The sequence below is a fragment of the Cantharellus anzutake genome, assembly GCF_015039405.1.
Source record: "Cantharellus anzutake strain C23 chromosome Unknown EI90scaffold_31, whole genome shotgun sequence".
Lineage (NCBI taxonomy): Eukaryota > Fungi > Basidiomycota > Agaricomycetes > Cantharellales > Hydnaceae > Cantharellus > Cantharellus anzutake.
Window position 1 is genome coordinate 738,050 of NW_024066981.1, and position 18,811 is coordinate 756,860.

The 18,811-nt window shown below is 49.0% G+C and overlaps 2 protein-coding genes across 2 annotated transcripts; both read left to right on the forward strand.

The window, feature by feature from the left end:
- Positions 1-11,573: 11,573 nt before the first annotated feature.
- EI90DRAFT_3211115 (uncharacterized protein) lies at positions 11,574-12,238 on the forward strand (the record flags this gene model as incomplete). Its single annotated transcript, XM_039066447.1, has 2 exons — positions 11,574-11,771; positions 11,993-12,238. 2 exons carry the CDS (start codon positions 11,574-11,576, stop codon positions 12,236-12,238), a joined length of 444 nt encoding a protein of 147 aa, XP_038914996.1.
- A 5,640-nt stretch (positions 12,239-17,878) lies between these two features.
- Positions 17,879-18,517, forward strand: EI90DRAFT_3211123 (uncharacterized protein; the record flags this gene model as incomplete). Its single annotated transcript, XM_039066448.1, has 3 exons — positions 17,879-18,052; positions 18,109-18,377; positions 18,434-18,517. Coding segments are annotated over 2 exons (435 nt in total), but the record flags the coding sequence as incomplete, so codon positions are not given.
- Between the last annotated feature and the right edge of the window lie 294 nt (positions 18,518-18,811).

Sequence of the window (18,811 nt, forward strand, 5' to 3'; positions counted from 1 at the left end):
CATTAGAGAGCCAAGCATAGATTGATAAAGTGTTTGGTTAACTTCGGGTGAGTGGAGTTTTTCGAGTTTTAAGCTCGCAGACATGGGAGTACTCATGGTTCTTGCTTTTTCCAGTCTAAACCTGGTAAGGATGTCGGTAATGTATTGTCGCTGGCTTATGGTGATCGTTCTGGCCACTCTGTCGCGTGTGATCTCCATAGCCAAAAACCAGTGAGTTTCCCCTAGGTCTCGCATCTCATATCTCCCCATGATTTCCTTTTTTGTTTTGTCTAGGTGGGCTTTTGGGGCGACGACGAGTAAATCGTCCACATAGACCAAGACAAAGCATGAGTGATCGGCATAGTACAGGCATGGGTCATAGCCGGATTGCTGATATCCCAGCGACTTTAGGTGATCTCGGAGTGTCCGGTACCATTCCAGCCCGGCTTGTTTCAAGCCATACAGCGCCTTTTTTAGTAGCCAGACCTTTCCGGGAGTTGTTGGAACACCGTCTGGAGGTTTAATGTAGATCTCCTCCCGGAGGTCGCTGTTTAGGTAAGCAGCTACCACGTCAAGCTGATGGATCTCGAGGTTGTGTCCAGCGGCATAGGTAAGACAAGCAAAGAGGGTGTCGTGGCCCAAGGTTGGTGAGTAAGTTTGGAAATAGTCGATTCCAAAAACTTCTGTATACCCTTTCGCCACGAGTCTGACCTTCTTTTTTATGACTTCGCCTTCGGAGTTTGTTTTTTCGGCGAATACCAAACGGCCATCATGTACGCGCACACCTATGGGTGCATCGACTTCATCAAAAACTTTTCGCTTGGTCAAGTTTTGATATTCTTCGGTGATCGCAGCAGTCCATCCATCAGCGTCGATACGTGTCATCGCATCGCGGTAGTTCCGGGGTGATTCGGTGGTGGCATAGGCAAATTCATCGCCATCTCTGAGGATAGCAAAGTTGAGTGCTTCCTCTTTCTCTTTATTTTCGCCCACTGAGTTTGTACTCTTTTCAGGATTGCCCACTGGATCTGGTGATTTCGTGTTTTCTTTGGTGTGTTTGGATCCCAATTCCATCTTTGGGTCCTCATCTGGCCTCATTGGTCGTTTTCCGGCATTTATTCGGTTTGATCGACGGAGTGGTGTGCGGAAGTTGGAAGTTTGAATAGGTGGGGTTATGGGCTCAGATTGTTGGTTTACTGGCGGTGAATCGGTGGGTGATTTTTGCTCTTCTCCTTTTGTTTCGCCGCTTTGGTCCCCCCTTGAACCGGCATTCTGACTTTCGAGATTGTTTGGAGTTCCCCCTTCATCTTCTTCGCTTTCTCCCTCATCTACTTCGACTCTCATTCTCTCTCGATCATCCCCTTCAATGAATTCTACATCACGCGAGTCGAGCATTCGTCTCTTGGCCCGATCCCACAGCAAATATGCCTTCCGGTCTTCGGCAAACCCGACATGGATGCACTCAACTGTCCTTGCCCCAAGTTTTGTTTGGAACTTCTGGGGGACATGGGCATAAGCGATGCACCCGAAAAGTCGCAGAGGTTGGAGTGAGGGTTTTCGCCCAAAATGTACTTCAAACGGTGTCCGATTCTGGTCAAGGGCTCGGGTCAATACCCGGTTCTTAATCCAGACTGCATGTCGTATCGCGATACCCCAAAAGCTCGGGGGAAGTTGTTTCACCTTGAGTACTTCTTTTGTGTCTTCCAACATTGAGCGTGCACGGTCATTTAGAGTACGGTTCACACGTTCGGCAACTCCATTTTCTTGCGGGGTATATGCATTTGTTATTTCGTGCGTGATTCCTTCAGACTTTAGGCAGGCCTTGAATTCCGCTGAGGTGTATTCGCCACCTCCATCTGAGCGTATGATTTTGACTTTGTGGCCAGATTCCTTTTCAGCCTTAGCTTTCCATGCTTTGAACAGGTCGAATGCCGAGTCTTTTGTCTTCGCGAGTGCAACGTGGGTATACCGACTGTGGTCATCGGTGAATGTCATGAAGTAGCGATAACCCTCACGGGTTTCCGGAGTGATGGGGCCACATAGATCAGTGAATACTCGACCTAGTGGTTCTGTAGCGCGGTTTGAAGTGGATTTTGGAATGGGGTCGCGAGTTTGCTTTCCTTTCAGGCAAGGTATGCAGCGGCCATTCTTCTTGTCGGTGATTTTCATGCCACTTACTGACTCATGCTTTTCCATTTTCAGAATTGTTTCTTCGGTGATGTGACCAAGTCTACGATGCCATAGGGCTAGACTGGCCTCTGAGGTTAGCATGGCCTGGGCTGTGAACGCGCATCCATCTCCTTTTGTTTCCTCTACTCGACAAAACCTCGCGACTTGGGGATTCTCGATCTTGACCTGTAGCCTGTAGAGGCTACCACTTAGGTAAGCCCGTGAGACGAGCTTTCCAGACCGTGAATCCACGATGTCAGCGGAATTGGAGGAGAAGGTTGTTTGGAGCCCGACACTTGCCAGCTGTCGGGTGGATAAGAGATTTTCGCTAATATCGGGTACGTGGAGGACTTTGGTGAATCTGCCAGGACTAGACTGATTTCCAATAAAGGTTCGGATTTCAATGTCACCGATTCCGATTGCATTTATGTGTTTTTGGTTTGCCACCAGTATCCTTTTTGGGTGAGTCAGTTCCTGGTATGATGAGAAGATTGCACGGTCCGAGGCCATATGTGATGATGCCCCGGAGTCAACAACAAATTGTGTGTGGGAGGGTGAGTTTGAGGCTACAAGAGCAGTTCCAGGTTTGGGGGCTTCTTGTGCGATATCTATCGTGTAACTCTCTCCTGAGTCTTCCATCTCGGCCATTCTTGCCGATTGTCCCTTCCCCGGTTTCTTCCCCGATCTCCTTGGTTGTCCACTTCTGAATCTTGGACCTGTCCCTTCTGCTCCGCCCCCTTCTGCCCAACACTGTTCAGCAGTGTGACCCTCCCTTTTGCAGTTACCACACACTAATTTGCTCCCTTCCTTAGGTCTTTGACCCAACTGACCCGAAGAAGCTTTCCCTTTTGGGTTCCTCTTTCCAACTCGGATGAGCATAGCTGTCTCCTGCTTATGCTTGAGTTTGCTCTCGTGTACGAGTATGGCGTCGATTGTGTCTTGTAGGGTAAGTTTGTCCTTGTTCAAAAGAATCTCTTGGATCATTTCCCACTCCTCAGGGAGTGCCATGAGTATTGCCATGGTTTGAATTTCCTCGCTGATTGTAGTTCCAAGTGAGTCAAGTTTAATGAACAGTTCTTTTAGCTCCTGAATTTGGCTATAGATGTCCTTTTCAGGAAGCATGACGGTATGGAAGAGTTTCTTCATAAGGTAAAAGACCGATTTCGCGCCTTTTCCTTCGAATTTCTTCTTGATTTCTGTCCATGCTGTAGGAGCTTCTTTTATACCCTTAATGAGGAGTTTGACTTCCTCGTCAACAGATACGACAAGCTGCAGTAATGCTGCTGAGTTTCCTTCTTTCCAGATTTGGAGTGGGGTTAATGTGGTTGCGGGTTGTGGGGCAGGAGTAGCAGGAGGAGTGTTTCCTGAACCTGTGCCGGTAGCGGCAGGTGTAGTGGTGGGTGCAGATGCAGGTGGAGAGGATGAGGGTTTGGTTATTGAGCCATCAACATATTCCAGTAGGTGGTGATTTTCGAGAACTAACTCGATCATTGATTTCCAAGTCCCGTAGTTGGAGCCATCAGCTTGTAGCCAGTCATTTTCAAAGATTCTAGTATCGACTTTGTGGGAAATGGTTGTCATGGTTGTTACTGGGTTGATGGGAGTTCTTTTTAATATAAAATTATAGAGCTTCTGGGCTCATAACCTAACGGAGGGCTATAATAATGTACTCAGTCTCCGTAGCGAGAACTGATATTATTAGCATTCTAACCTATAATAATGTACTGGTTGGAATGAGTTATTAAGTTATGAGGAATGTCAAAGAGGAAACTGACCTCAGTCTCCGTAGCGAGAACTGAGGAAAAAAGAAAACAATCCCAAATAACGAGAAACTATACATTCGCGATCACGAGGACCGTGTGTCACATGCGGGTCATGTGCGCTTGCTGGTGAGTCACGGGTTGTTGCCTCACAACAGGGACAACTCTGGACTGGACACCATGGACCGCACCCACCTGTTCACCCCACCCAACAATGCCGGCAACTCATTCAAGCAAGAATGGGCCGACGACCACATGTCATTCATCACCGAAGGTGAGGAAGACCCCAACCTCCTCCTCGTATACTCAGATGGTTCCCGCTATGAGGAAGACAGGCAAACCAAAACAGGCTATGGCATAGTGGGATACTCATGTGGAAAAGTCGCATTTGAAGAAAACAGAGCCCTAGGCAAACACGTAGAAGCCTATGATGCCGAAATGATGGGCCTGAAAACAGCCGCAGACCACATTAGATGCACCCTGGATGACGGTAACGTCACCACCAAACCATCCCACATTGTTTTATATGCAGATAACACAGGAGCACTAAACCAGGTTTTCCAGGGAAAACCGAGCAAAGGGCAGGAACTCATGAGAGAGTTCAGGAAAACCATGCACGGGATACTGTCCAAATTCACAGACGTGAAGATAGCACTTCACTGGTGCCCAGGACACTTCGGCATACCAGGAAATGAACGTGCAGACCAGTTAGCGAAACAAGGAGCACGCCTCAGACCCGCGTGACCCAACTTCAAATCCCTCTCATATGTAGCAAGTCTGCGTAAGAAAGAGATGGCCGAAGCATGGAACCTCCGCTGGATGAACACCCCGAACCCACCCAAATCAGGATTCCATGCAGCGAACCAACTCGCACCGAAAATTAAGCCCACGAGACGATTCAGCACACTAGACAGGAAGACTTTCAGCCGAATCACCCAGTTCCACACAGGGCACGCCCACATTGGTGAATATTACCACCGATTCGGCATTGCATCAGAGAGCAAGAGTTGCAACTGTGGGAGACCGACACAGACCAGGTCACACATACTATCCGAGTGCCCCCGTGTCAGCAGATACCGACATAACCTCGGATGCGGCAACCAGACCAAATTCAATACTCTCATGGGCAAGGTGAAGGGCATAGAGAGACTTGCAACCTTCATCAAGAAGTCCAAGATGGGTGACAAACACAAACGAGACACAACTGGTCAACCCACAAGACCCCCCCCCCTGTACCACGGGCGCCCCAAACAACCACAGCACAGCAGCAGTAGAGCAGAAGCGAGGAGCAGTAGGACAGAGCGCTATTTATTTTTCTTTTATTTTCTTTATCATACCAAATCCCACGACAATACCCCAGACATTACAGAACCCGAGGATCGCTGACACCCAAAGATACCAATCAGACACCATACCACAATGCTTAGATTATCCCCTCATGTACGCTACGGTGTCAAGACGGGATAGCCGCACTGCCACGTCATCACGAGGCCACAGGGTAATAAGAGAGATTTATCATCATCATCATCCACACACACGTGACACCACCTCGACAAGAGAGGGTTAACGTTGTCTTGTTAAAAAGACACACACACACCCTCCTATACTCCCTGCTAACCACCAACTTACCCCCCAACCACCACCATGGCCGAACATCAAAATTCGGACCTAGGAGGACAACCCGTTACCAACAATCCACAGACCCATTTGACCCCCGGATGGACAGACCTGTATACTCTCCAGACGTCCTTACATGGCCCAATGGATGAAGAAATGCAGGCCACCCCCTTGTGGCACAGAGCAGAGCTCACAGACGATGACCATGGTTGCATCGACAACGTCACCGAAAGCATGAAAGACACCCTCAACAGACTGATGGAAGCCAGAAAAATGGGCCTATGGCACCACTTACACTATCTTAAAAGCTGGATGAACACGCTATCGGAGTTAGACACCGATAACAAAAAGCCAGACACTGCTGAGTCCCAATCTGACAATTTCAACACGGTCAACGCCAAACTCACAGAACTGACCGAAAGGATTCAGTGTCTAGAAATAGGCCATACCATACAGTATACCCCCCCACACAGGGACCCGGTGACTGTCGCTGCCCCCATGTCAACCCCCAACACAACTTGGGCACATGTGGCGGCTAAGACCCCACCACCACCCAGATCGAATATGACCTCAGCCACCAACCGGCCCAACGCACCGTCGAATGACACCGGCAACGGTCCCGCAGCCGACCTGAGATGCCTTGTCATCCAAGTGAGACCTCTGATCAAACCAGACGACCAACCGAATGGCATCAAAACGAGAAAGAAGATCAACGACATTCTGGAAAAGAAAAACGCACCCCATTATCTAAGAGTAATGGCTGTAGGATACTCGTTAGCGGGAAACATCAAGATAACTACTGCCCTGACGTGCAAAGCCTCAGACCTCATCGCCTACGGCCACGAGATGGCAGCTGCCATTACCCAACACAAAGTAATCTCGGCCCTACCCAACCAGGAGCACTACCACGTAAAGATCAACAAGATTCCCGCCCACAGCAACAACGAACCGATAACACCCGGAATGATCCACAAAGAACTGTGCACCTACGTACCACAGTACAAAGACCTGAAGTACTGGAGACCACCAAAGTGGCTCGGTACAGAGGAAACAATTCACGCTAAGAACTTTGCATCCATCGTAGTTGACCTTTCTAACAAAAAAGACAGGGACACGTTGCTGAGTCTGAAGTCGGTCTTCCTTTTTAACACCAGATGCACAATCACACCCTATGAGGACCGTGTACAGGTATATGCATGCAGCAAGTGTGGTATGCTTGCCCACCGCACAGCCAACTGCAACCAGACAAGGTGCCTGAAATGCGGTGCGAAAGACCACAAAACCGAGTCTCACCCCGAGAATGCCGAACACCACTGTGTCAATTGCAAAGGGGAACACGAAAGTTCACACAAGGACTGCAGAGCCAGGAGAGGCCGCATGGGACTACCCCTAGCACCGAAAAACACACCAACGCCAAAACACACCCTGCCAACTGAACAACCGGCAAAGAAAAAAGGGAAAGGTAAGCAAAAAACAGTCCCTGCCCAAACCACACCAGACGACCCCCCAGACTTTGGTCTCTCAGACCAAGACCTGAGCAAAATACTGAGTCAACAGCAACCGCCCGAGGCCCAAAAGGCCTTGGCTGCCAAAATGATCAGTGCAAGAGCCAGGGGGGAGTAGCTCCAATCCCGCCAATAAAGATCCCCCGCGCAAAACCAAAACCAACTGACGATAGTATGGTAATCGAACCGTTGAGCCAACTCCAAGGGCAAACTCAATGAATCGACAAACCAAAATAGCAACCACACTGACGGTGTGCAGTCTAAACGTCAACCACTCTAATGTGGCCACACAAGCCGCGATGCACAACATAGCCAACCGCAACAAACCAGCCATCGACATCTTCTTAGTCCAGGAGCCCTGGTGGCACAAAGTGAACAACACTTACATTTCAGTCGCCCTCAAGGGGTGGCAAACCATACTACCCAAACAACCTATCGCTGAAGGCGACAGACCCAGAACAATAGCATACTACCGGAAAGACGCTAACATGGAACTAACTTTGAGGAACGACATAGCCTCAGACCTCGACTACATGGTACTAGATGTAAAAAGGAACGGCTCTACGCAACAACCAGTTAGGCTCATAAATATTTACAACCAAAAAACACTCGTAGCAAATCAGAGAAAAGAATACACAGCGGAAAGACTGGCAGAGACCATGTTGGACACGGACATTCCAACCATCCTCACGGGTGACTGGAATATCCGCCATCCAGACTGGGATGACCGGATCGAAACACCGTGCCAAAGAACCTTGGAAACTATTGAATGGCTCGAAGGGGGCGCGTTCACCCTATGCAACGAACCATTTGTACCAACATGGGAAGACAACAGCGGCCACACATCAGTGATTGACCTTACCTTTTCCAATGCCGCAGCCAACAGAGCTGGGGCCATCTCCGGTCACTATATCAACACAGAAATTGGTTGTCTATCGGACCACCATGCCACGATCTTCCAACTGGGCCCACCCAGAGAACAGGTCATAAACCCATGTGAAACCAAACTAAACTGGAAACATGCCAGTAAAGAAGAGTTCACAAAGGCACTCACAGAAGAGTTAGCCCACAATGCCCAAAAGATCAAAAGCCTGAAGGGTGAATTACTCAATGCAGACCAACACACAGCGTCACCCGAATCACTAGAGGAAGCCACCACCCTGATCCACAAAATGGTGGAAAAAGCAGCTGAAAGATCTGTACCTCACAGACGCCCAAGCAAGGCATCTAAACCATGGTGGAATGAGGACCTATCTAAGTCATACCGTGAACTGAGACAGATGAGAGAATCCCTAAAAGGATGGGTGAAAGACTTCAACCGCCCATCGCTATACCTCGCGGAAAAAGTAAAACACCTACACAAGGACATCTGCACACAGATCAGGAAAGCCAAACAGGCTCACTACCGCAAACTCACAGAGGAAGCCAATCACAGCAACCTGTGGGACTTCTGCAAGTGGACAAAAAGCCAAAGAACATACATTTCACCCCCCATCCTAAACAGAACAGACCAACTCGCAGTCAGCCATAAAGAAAAATGTAACATACTCCGTGAAAACCTCTTCCCCCAACCACCATCACTACCACACTCCCCAAGTATCAACCTGACCCCACGCAATGACGACATGGAATATGTAAGCGTGACGAAGGGCGAAGTCCGCGACTCCATATTCACTGCTGCCCAACTAAACACCCCAGGTATCTCAGGCCTGACGGGCCGTGCATGGAGATGGGCCTGGGACATAATGGAAGATGAAATCTTCCACCTACTGAGACTCTGCGCCGACTCGGGTTACCACCCTAAAGCATGGAGAACATCCATTGCGGTAGCACTGCAGAAACCAGGCAGAGACTACTCACTCCTCCGATCCTACAGACTAATCCAACTGTTGGAAGTGTCAGGAAAAGCGCTAGAGAGGATCCAAGCACGGAGACTGGCCTTCTTAGCGGCAAAACACCAACTCTTCCCAAACACCCAGTACAGAGGACTACCAGGCAGATCAGCACAGGACGCCCTGCTTACCATCACGCATGACATAGAAGCTGCATGGAACCACAACAAAGTGGTGTCAATGCTCACCTTCGACATCACCGGCTTTTTCGACTTCATCCCACACACGCACCTGCTAGACACGATGAGGAAACTACATATCCCCACCCCCATCGTGAGATGGACACACAGCTTCCTATCGGAGAGGAAAGCAGCAATCTGCCTTGATGGCAAACGCGATAAGCTCAAACCCATAACAACAGGCGTCCCCCAGGGTTCATGTGTATCCCCGATCCTCACGGCCTATTTCACTTCCCTGATGTGCAAGGCTATAGCCGAGGAAACCACAAAGAAAATAGAAGGAGACCCAGAGCTAAGCCCGCAATACAACAAAGGCATAATAAAACTATCACCACTAACGCTTTATGTAGATGACGGCTCACTGGCGGTGTCAGCCCCATCTAGAGCAGAAGCAACAAAGGTGATCCAGCTGGTGTTTGTTGCAGCACACAACTGGTTAAAGCAGAGAGGACTAAAGACCGACCAGGTGAAGAACGAACTTATGCACTTCACCAAAACCAAGACCGGCAGAAATGCAGGTCCAGGCCCGTCAGTCACTATCCCCTCGAACGAAGAAGGCGCAACCAGAACAATCCACCCATCCAACCTTATGAGATACTTAGGTATCTGGTTCGACCCACACCTCAAGTTCATGGAGCACATAAAAAAGACAGCCGCGAAAGCTTCGGGCGCGGCACACGCACTAAGGATGTTAGGAAACTCCGAGAGAGGCATACACCAAACACATCTCCGCCAGATGTACATAGGTGCTGTACTCCCAATAGTCTTATACGGCCTACCCATCTTCTGGCGATCAAAGCACGGCTTAATTCTCAGAACTTTATCTACTCTACAGAATAAATGTCTGAGAATGCTAACAGGCGCTTTCTGCACGACCAGCATCACCGCAATGGAAATAGAGGCCTCCATTCCCCCCATCGACATTTATCTAGATTACAGAATGGAAATGGAGGCAATTAGACTCGCCCACATCCCCAACGACCACCCGCTGATCAATAGACTCTACCCACACCAAAGAAGACTCACCACTCCAACTTCCCCCCCACCTCTCCCAGTCTTCGACCCGCAGAAGAAATACAAGTCCGACCCACGAAAGCGCTTCTCAACCTGCATCACCCGCATCGTGCAACACATAATCCCGGGCACGGAAAGAATAAGGCCACTCCTTGAAAGCCCATGGGACACATCTGCACATGACATCACCGACCGAATCCAACTCTTCACCCCGCCAGACGACCCTGGAAACTCATTCAAACAGGAATGGGCTGACGACCACATGAACTTCATCGCGGAGTGTGAAGATGACCCAAACACACTCCTCGTCTACTCAGACGGATCCCGATACAAAGATGATGGCAGAATCAAAACTGGCTTTGTGTCAGAACCGTGCGAATCCTCGCCAATGGTAGCCATAGGCGACTGAGCGTTGCCCGCTAGTGGGATAGGCGTCCTACACACGACCGAGCTTTAGCGAGGAATAAACCCCACCGATCTCGAGGCTGAGGCTACTTAGGCGAGTGAGCCGGGATTTCGGCTTCAACGACTCGAGGAGGAGCGCTGCGCCTCGTTCTCGACGCGGTCCCGATACTTCAGAAAGTCAGAGGTCTCATGGGGGACAGAGGTAAGCTTAGGGGGTGAATTCTAGTTGATTTCGAACTACAGTACAAGCATTAGTTACAAGCTGTATATAAGCGCTAGGGAACTGAATGGGGAATAAGTCGCCAGATCTCGCGGAGATTGCGGGCGGAGAAAGGAAAGAGGAAAACAAACAAAGAGCACGTGTTCAAGACAGCGAAGGTCAAGCGTGACCTTTGCCGCGAGGTAACAAGGTGCGGCGAAACATGGAACAACAGGTCGCAGCGCTCTGCGCCGCTAGGTCATTCAACGACAATCAAGGGAGGGGTTGTGGAGAGGTGGCGGGAAGTGGATAGACGGCGACGGGCGGCGAGCGGAGTGTGCGGGGAGTGTTCGGGCGTGGGAGAGGGTCAGGGAGGAGGTCGTCTGGCCCTGGGGAACGCCGGGTCGTGACGCTTTGGCGCAGTAGGATACTCACACGGCAAAGTTGTCTTCGAAGAGAAAGGAGCAATGGGCGAACACGTTGAAGCCTATGACGCAGAGATGATGGGCCTGAAAACAGCCGCAGATGGAATCAGATGCACCCTAGATGATGGTAACGTCACCACAAAACCCACCCGCATTGTCATATACGCAGATAATACTAGCGCACTAAAACGCGTCTTTCAGGGTAAACCTCGCAAGGCCCAGGAACTAGCCAGGGACTTCAGGAGTACCATATGCAAAGTCCTAACAGACTCTGAGGAGACGAAAATCGCATTGCACTGGTGCCCAGGCCATCTTGGAATTCCGGGGAACGAGAGAGCTGACCAGCTAGCAAAAGAAGGTGCATGACTTAGACCAGCCCGACCCAATTTTAAATCACTCTCATACATAGAGAGCCTGCGCAGGAGAGAGATGGCCGAAACATGGACTCACCGATGGACGAACACACCGAACCCCCTGAGATCGGGCTTCTACGCAGCGAACCAACTCGCACCGAAGCTCAGACCCACCAAATGGTTCAGAAAACTCGACAGAAAACCCTTCAGCCACGTAATCCAGTTCCGAACAGGACATGCTCACATCGGCGAGTACTACCACCGATTCAGAATTGTGAAAATACTAGCGTAGTTTAACTCAGTCTCAAGCTGAATAGCGTGGAGAACTGAGGAAAAAGGAAATGAATAGAAAGAGCGGGTATGTCCGTATAGTCGGTAGCGGATAATTCCGCGATAATAGAAAAGGGAAAAGTATTCATTTACAGGTCAGGTGAAAGTCACCTGGTCAGAAACCTCCGGAACGCGCGCTGCACTCCAACAGGAATCACAACGGAGAATAGAGCATGTCAATGCGGTAAATCAACACAAACGAGGGTCCACATTCTGACGGAGTGCCCCCGGACAAGCAGACACAGATACCTACTAGGACGCGGAAACCAGACGAAATTCCACATCCTCATGGGCAAGATGAAAGGCATAGAAAGGCTTGCCAATTTCATCAAAAAGTCCAAGACAGGCGACAAACCAACGACAACAAACACACCGCGAGGACCGCCATCGCCTGACCGACTCACAGGATAGACGAAGCAGAACAGGACTTGCAGGGGACAGACGGAACCTCTTCATTTTTTCCATTTCTTATTTTTATTTTTTATCACCACGACAATACCTATGGACATCACAGAACCCGAGGATCATTGACACCCAAATACACCACCCAGAATACCACCATGTATAGATATTCCCCCCATGTACGCTCCGGTGTTAGGACGGGATAGCCGCACTGCCACGTCATCACGAGGCCGCGGGGTATTAAGATAGATTTATCATCATCATCATCATCCATTCTGCATGCAGTCACTCCTTTTATTCCAGTCGCAGTCAAGTTCAGTTCTCGTCGCCTGCGCATTGAACATTATCCCACTGCGGTTCGGGCAGTAGGCAGCGCTGTTCATCTCCCTATTGTTGACCTTATGCAACTGCGGCTCAGTGCTAATTATTGCCATTTGCAAAATTCGAGATTCAAAATTCCGCAAAATCTTTCACGTCACTGCTCACTCAAAACTCGACCGATTTTGGCGATTTGACATGCATTGGAAAGCGTCCAAGTAGCGCTTCATGATTGTTCGGATGGCGCAGCAATATGAGAAGATTTTTTTTCTTGCCGATTTGCACATGAACAGTGGAATAGTATCGTGATTTGAGTGCAATGTTGTGCGCACATGTCCTTTATTTAGCACTTTCTGAACATCACAACATTAATATTAGATTATGGAGGCAATGGACATGACATTGGCACTGGGGATGAGTCTGAAGTACAGCCACCAAAATGCGTGACAAATTGGTAAATCATCTGAGTTCGGATTCTCACAACTGTACAGTTCCGCCTCTCTTCTTACTCCCATCTACATGTCCACATGGTCACAACAAGAGGAATGCGACGGGCAGTGGATGTGCCACCACCGAGCGAATCTGATCCCACCGCCACTCACGCAGTAGTGACTGTGGCTAAGCCCATGGTGAATCAGAAACAACGCGGTAGGCGTCGAAAAGAAATGCCACCGCCTGAGATCGTCAACCCCCTTCCTGTGGGCCTGGTGGTTGAGGAACCAAGTGAGCCCCAGGTTGTTTCCTCGGTTCCTGCCCTTGTTTCCCCCATTCTCGCCCCCATTTCTCCTATTCTCGCCTCTGCCGCTGACCCTCCCGTCGTGAGGAAGACCAGAAAGCCGCGCACTAAAGCCAAAGCAATTGAGGCTGACCAAACAGAGCAGATTGGCATTCCAGAGTACACATTTGCGGTCGCAAATGCGCGAATAATTCAAGAAATGCCTAAGGCACCCAGCGGTCCTGCCACTTTGGGCGCAGTTAACCCAAAAGAAGTTATAAATGTCAAGCACGAGAACAAAAAGCTGCAAGTTGCAGCGAAAGTTTCCGCAGTCATTCCTGACTCCGACTATGCGATGATGAGTGAACTTGAAGATCTATCTAGTGATGAATCTGAGATCACTGGTGCGCTGGGCGCAGACGATGCTCCGGCGCTAGTCCAAGAGGAGGCAGTTGAAGGTGAGTGCCAATTCTCATTCCTCACCCCGCTGAGACTGGTGTCATTCATGTTTACCTACTCCTATAGACTACATTATAGACTTCGAAGTTGAGACTGACGATGTCGTCAAACTTCTTCGACTACCCATATCTATGTCATGGTGGACATTCCAGGATCAGATTGCCGAGACAATGGGCTGCCATGAGACCCGGCTACGCTTGGGCTATAGGCTCAGCACTGCAAGAGCGGGAGAGAAGGCACACAGCCTCGAGACACTGGACGAGTATTCCGAAATGCAACAAGAAATAGTCTCGGAACGCGAGAAACGGGTGGTCCTCCAGAAAAAGGCGTCCAAGATGAAGCCTCCGAAGGCGTTGAAAGTGTTGATTAAGGACAGGCGAAATAAGGCTGAGAAAAAGGTGTGAGAGTAGATAGATGTTCAAGAATCTCATGCAACGCTAATGCTAACAAATTTGTAAGACCATCGCGAAACCAAAAACCGCCTCAAAAACTTCTTGTGCTAAGCTCAATAATAGTGTCGGTCCAGACTTGGTTGAGTCCACATCGGCAACATATATGCGGCAACTCACAAACAAATACGGCAATTGTAATCAACATGGAGGGGAATCCTGTTTTGTCCGGCCTGATGGGACTCATCGGCACTTGACTATTGCAGAGCTCACTTTGTGGGCAATTTCCATCGTAAGTCTGATATTGGTTTGCTTGCTATGTAAAACTTATGACTACATAGGAATTGCACTGTGCAACCCTCTCGGTTCCTCCTGACTCGCTCAAACTTTCAAGTGAGAACGATACCCGTCCTCCCAAACCCAGCAAGTCTTCTGGCCCTAAACAAACACCTGGTGCGACATCTGGTTATCCACCACCACCAATTCCAGGTGCCATGTGGCCATATCCCACAGGATTTGCGCCGTTCAATACCGCCGTGCCTCAGGCATATGCAAGTCACGATGCAGGTGTAAATCCCGGTGCAATTCCAATCCGTCAGTTCGCATTTTAGGATGATCTCATGTGTTGCTCACTGTTGGTTCTGTTTATAGCGCCAAATTTACGCTACATGTCAATTGAAAAACTCCTTGAAGTGCTCGATGAAGAAGAACTGCCGCCAAAATCTCACCTCGCGATGAAGTACAAAGAGCAGTTTGCATCACACGGCTTTCGCACCATCTACGATTTGACTGATACCGATTATCTCAGCCCCAAAGTACTTAGTGAACTCCTTGAGCCTAAGCCTCCCTTTGCAACCTGTGTACGCATCATAAGGCGTGCGAAGGATGAAGTACAACACACTCAAGATGCTTATCTGTCTGGCGATAGGTCGGTTCTCATCTAGTACTTGATTTCACAACCGCTTCACACCCTCAGTTCCCCTTTTCCCATGCGAATATATACCTTTCATGTAAATACCTTGCATTTTTTCATTCAGTCCATGCTCTCCAGGTGGCGGACGCTATTCTCAATGTTTGACCGATCACGTGTTACAAGCCAGGCCTGTTGCAGCGTGCATGTGGTTCTCCAAGTTGGACTGTTTTTCATTATTCCGCAGGCTCTCGAACATTATGAAGATCTGGCCGATATCAAGGGCATCATCGTCCACGCTAAGATTCTCAGTCCGGATGTACGTCAGTTCCCTTTCTGTATGATCTAGTGGGTTTAGTCGACTCACCATTGATCAATCATTTGCTTGTATGAACAAGATGCTTCGCATATCCAGGCCGTTACTTGGACTGGCCAGATCTGCGAGGTCGAACGAATTTGCCACGAGAGCAATTACTACAATCCAGAATTTCCTCAAGGAATCGAAACTTTCCAATCAACTCCCGCTTATCATTGTCTGTTTATCAAAATGGATCGGTCAAGTTTATGTTCAACACGTCAACACTGCCCGCACACCTCAGGTTGTAGGCGGCCTCCTGGACGTTGACTGCGACGAAGCGACTATCAAAAGTCTTCTCACCTCCATTGTTGGAATTTTCCCCATCAATAAGCTCGCTGAGAAACGTAATCACCTCAAACCCATTCAGCCTTGGGTTGAGGAACCAAATAATGTGCGTGCCAGACCCTTTAGCCACCTTCGTGCACACTCACCAAAAATCCCAATTATATCCGCCTTTGGTTGTTGGTAAATATTGCGAGGCCCGCAATCCATACCTTGCATACATTGCCCATGTGAAGGGCTTTTGCGATGGCATCACAAATGCTAACTCCATGTTCAAACGCCAAGCTCGCTACTTGGTGAAGCGTTGTCATCTCAAACTTCGGGCTCACGTACTCGTCCCTAGCAATGGCCATCGCCATCAGCTCCTTGACCAGGTCTGTCCCATCTGGTCATCCATTGATAAGTACTTAACACACTCTTGAATCGGGGTTACTGCTGTTGCCATCCCTGAGGCCACTGACCTGGATGATGTGTCAGCGACTGTCGAGGCGTTCATGGCCACCGATCTTTCCATCGAACTGATCGAGATGTTGGAGAAGATTGTCATTGAATCCTCACCTCTCAGCGAAAACAACAACCTCCAAAATCTTTTACTCCTCAGTGCCATCCGCTCCCATAGGGCTAAGGTGGATGGCTACATCCACAAACTCACCAACTACGACCACTTGGATATCGCCTGTATTGTGACTGACAATGGTTTATACAAAGAAGCGTTCTGAGCAGGGGGTAAATTATGCCAACAAGGTTGACTGTCTGGGCCCGGCTTGCCAAGGCTCAGCTCAATGGATTGCGCATCAAGGATTCGATTGGTAAGTAGAAATCGTCCCCAGAATGCGATTTGTGCTTATCCATGCGTCTGCCAGACTCGTACATCAAGGCTGGCGATCCCTCCAACTTCCTTGAGGTTATTGAGATCGCTAATCGTGCTGGCAAGCAAGACGACCTCGTCCGCTATCTCCAAATGGCACGCAAAACTCTTTGTGAACCGAAGCTCGACACCGAGTTGGCGTATGCTTATGCCAAGACAGATCGTCTCCACAACATGGAAGATTTCCTTGGCATGACGAATGTGGCCGACATTTTGGATGTTGGAGAGAAATGCTTCAACGGTGAGCTTTACCAAGCTGCGAAATTATTGTTCAGCAGCATTTCGAACTGGGCTCATTTGGCGACAACACTCATATATCTCGGCGAGTATCAGGTGGCAGTTGAGAGTGCTCGCAAGGCCGGTAACACAGAGTGAGTCACGTCGGTACATATATCCTGTTTGCCATGCCAAAAAGCTTTGCTGTAGAGATTTTATACAAACTACACATTGATAGCCACAAATCTGTGGTCTGAACATCATCGTGCACGCCGTACGTATTCTCGATTAACTCCCCAGAGGCCTCGTTGCTCATCTGCCCACCATATCAGGAGGAATTGTCTGCTGTCATGAAGCTCTACGAACATAATGCTGATGTTTTGGATAGATGGGTATTTTCACAGAGCCAGCCATCCTATATTCTAAATATCGCCCAGAGAGATGTAGGTGCAGAGACTCGCCGGGATGAACGATTTACTCATAGCCTTGGCCAGTGATGGAGTACCTCAAGCTCTTTGCCTCTCGGATCAACATCCCCAAGGTGAGCATCAATTATGGATTCTAATTGCATCTGGCATTTCAAAGGCGATCAAAGCTGTGGAGAAAGCCCTTTTGTGGCCTGAGCTTGTGTTTTCGACGTCAAATATGATGAATTCGTGAGTGGAAACCCTCTACCCCACAACCTCTACTGCAACTATAATCGTCTACCGTAGGACAACGCTTGTTTGTCAATGGAGCGTGCAGCGGATGCTTGGGAACATAACCAGTTCAACGAGGTCATCGTCAAGGTTGCAAACATCGAAATGTACGTGTTTCTTTGCAATGTGCAATCATAGTCATGATACTGACCACGAACTTCTCTAGTTACTACCGCGTTAGTCAATGTACTTGTCCCATTCAGTCTCTCTACTGACGAGGTTTCCCGGCTCTCTCCTTTTATCTCGGAGAGCAACCCATGACCTCCTCGGCATTCTGATCCCTTGAATTGACCATTCCCGTGTTGTCTGCATGTTCAGCACCTAAGAGAATGACAATCTTCTCCTCATCAAGCCTTACCTTATCTCCATTCAACACGTGAGTCGTCATACCGTGACACACAGACGATCCCTAATAAAAGGTTTTGCCATAAAGCTGAACATTGAAGCCGTCAATGAAGCCTACAACAACGTGCTGATAGAAGAGGAAGATTATGACACTCTCTGTGATTCGATAGACAGCTCTGACCGTTATGATTCCATCGCCCTTGCTAAGAGGCTAGAGCAGCACGAACTACTCGAGTTCAGAAGACTGGCGGCACATCTCTATAAGGTGATGGAGTTATGCTGGTCATGGCCAGTACTTCCGCTAATATGACACGCTTATAGAAAAACAAGCAATGGGATATATCGATTACATCGTCGAAGCAGGACAAACTTTTCAAAGACGCCATTATCACCGCAGCTGTGTCGGGCTCAACCGAGGTCGCTGAGGATCTATTGTCGATATCGGGAACAAGGTGTGCTTTGCCGCTATGCTTTACGTCTGCTTCAATTTGTTACCTCTTGACATCGTTATGGACCTATCTTGGCAACATGGCCTCAACGACTTCTATATGCCCTATAAGATTCAATCCGAACGTACTCTAAACGAGAAGGTCGGATACGGTCGTTTCTCCCAGATTGTCCATCAAACTTAACGCTGCATTCACAGATCACTCAGCTCAAAAGAGAGGTCAAGGAGCGGACCAAGAAGGAAACCCAGAAGGAACAAGCGGAAGTTGAGATGCCGATAATTGCTCCTGGTGGGATTCTACGGATCACACAAGGTGGCGAGTTTGGCTCCAGTCTTGGCGCAGGCGTGACCCCTCTGTACACTAACAGAACAGGGTTACCCTCACTCCCCACTGTATGTTTCGTGATGACCTGTGCAGCACTTCCATTCTAACGTTGACTGATAGGGCTTCGGTTCCTAATTTCGTTTATCTTCAACATTTCTCTTCTGGACTTGCACTTTACACCTTATCCCCTTCATCATTTGCATGTAATATCCGTACATTTACCGGCCAAGTCTATGCTATTGTACCCGTTT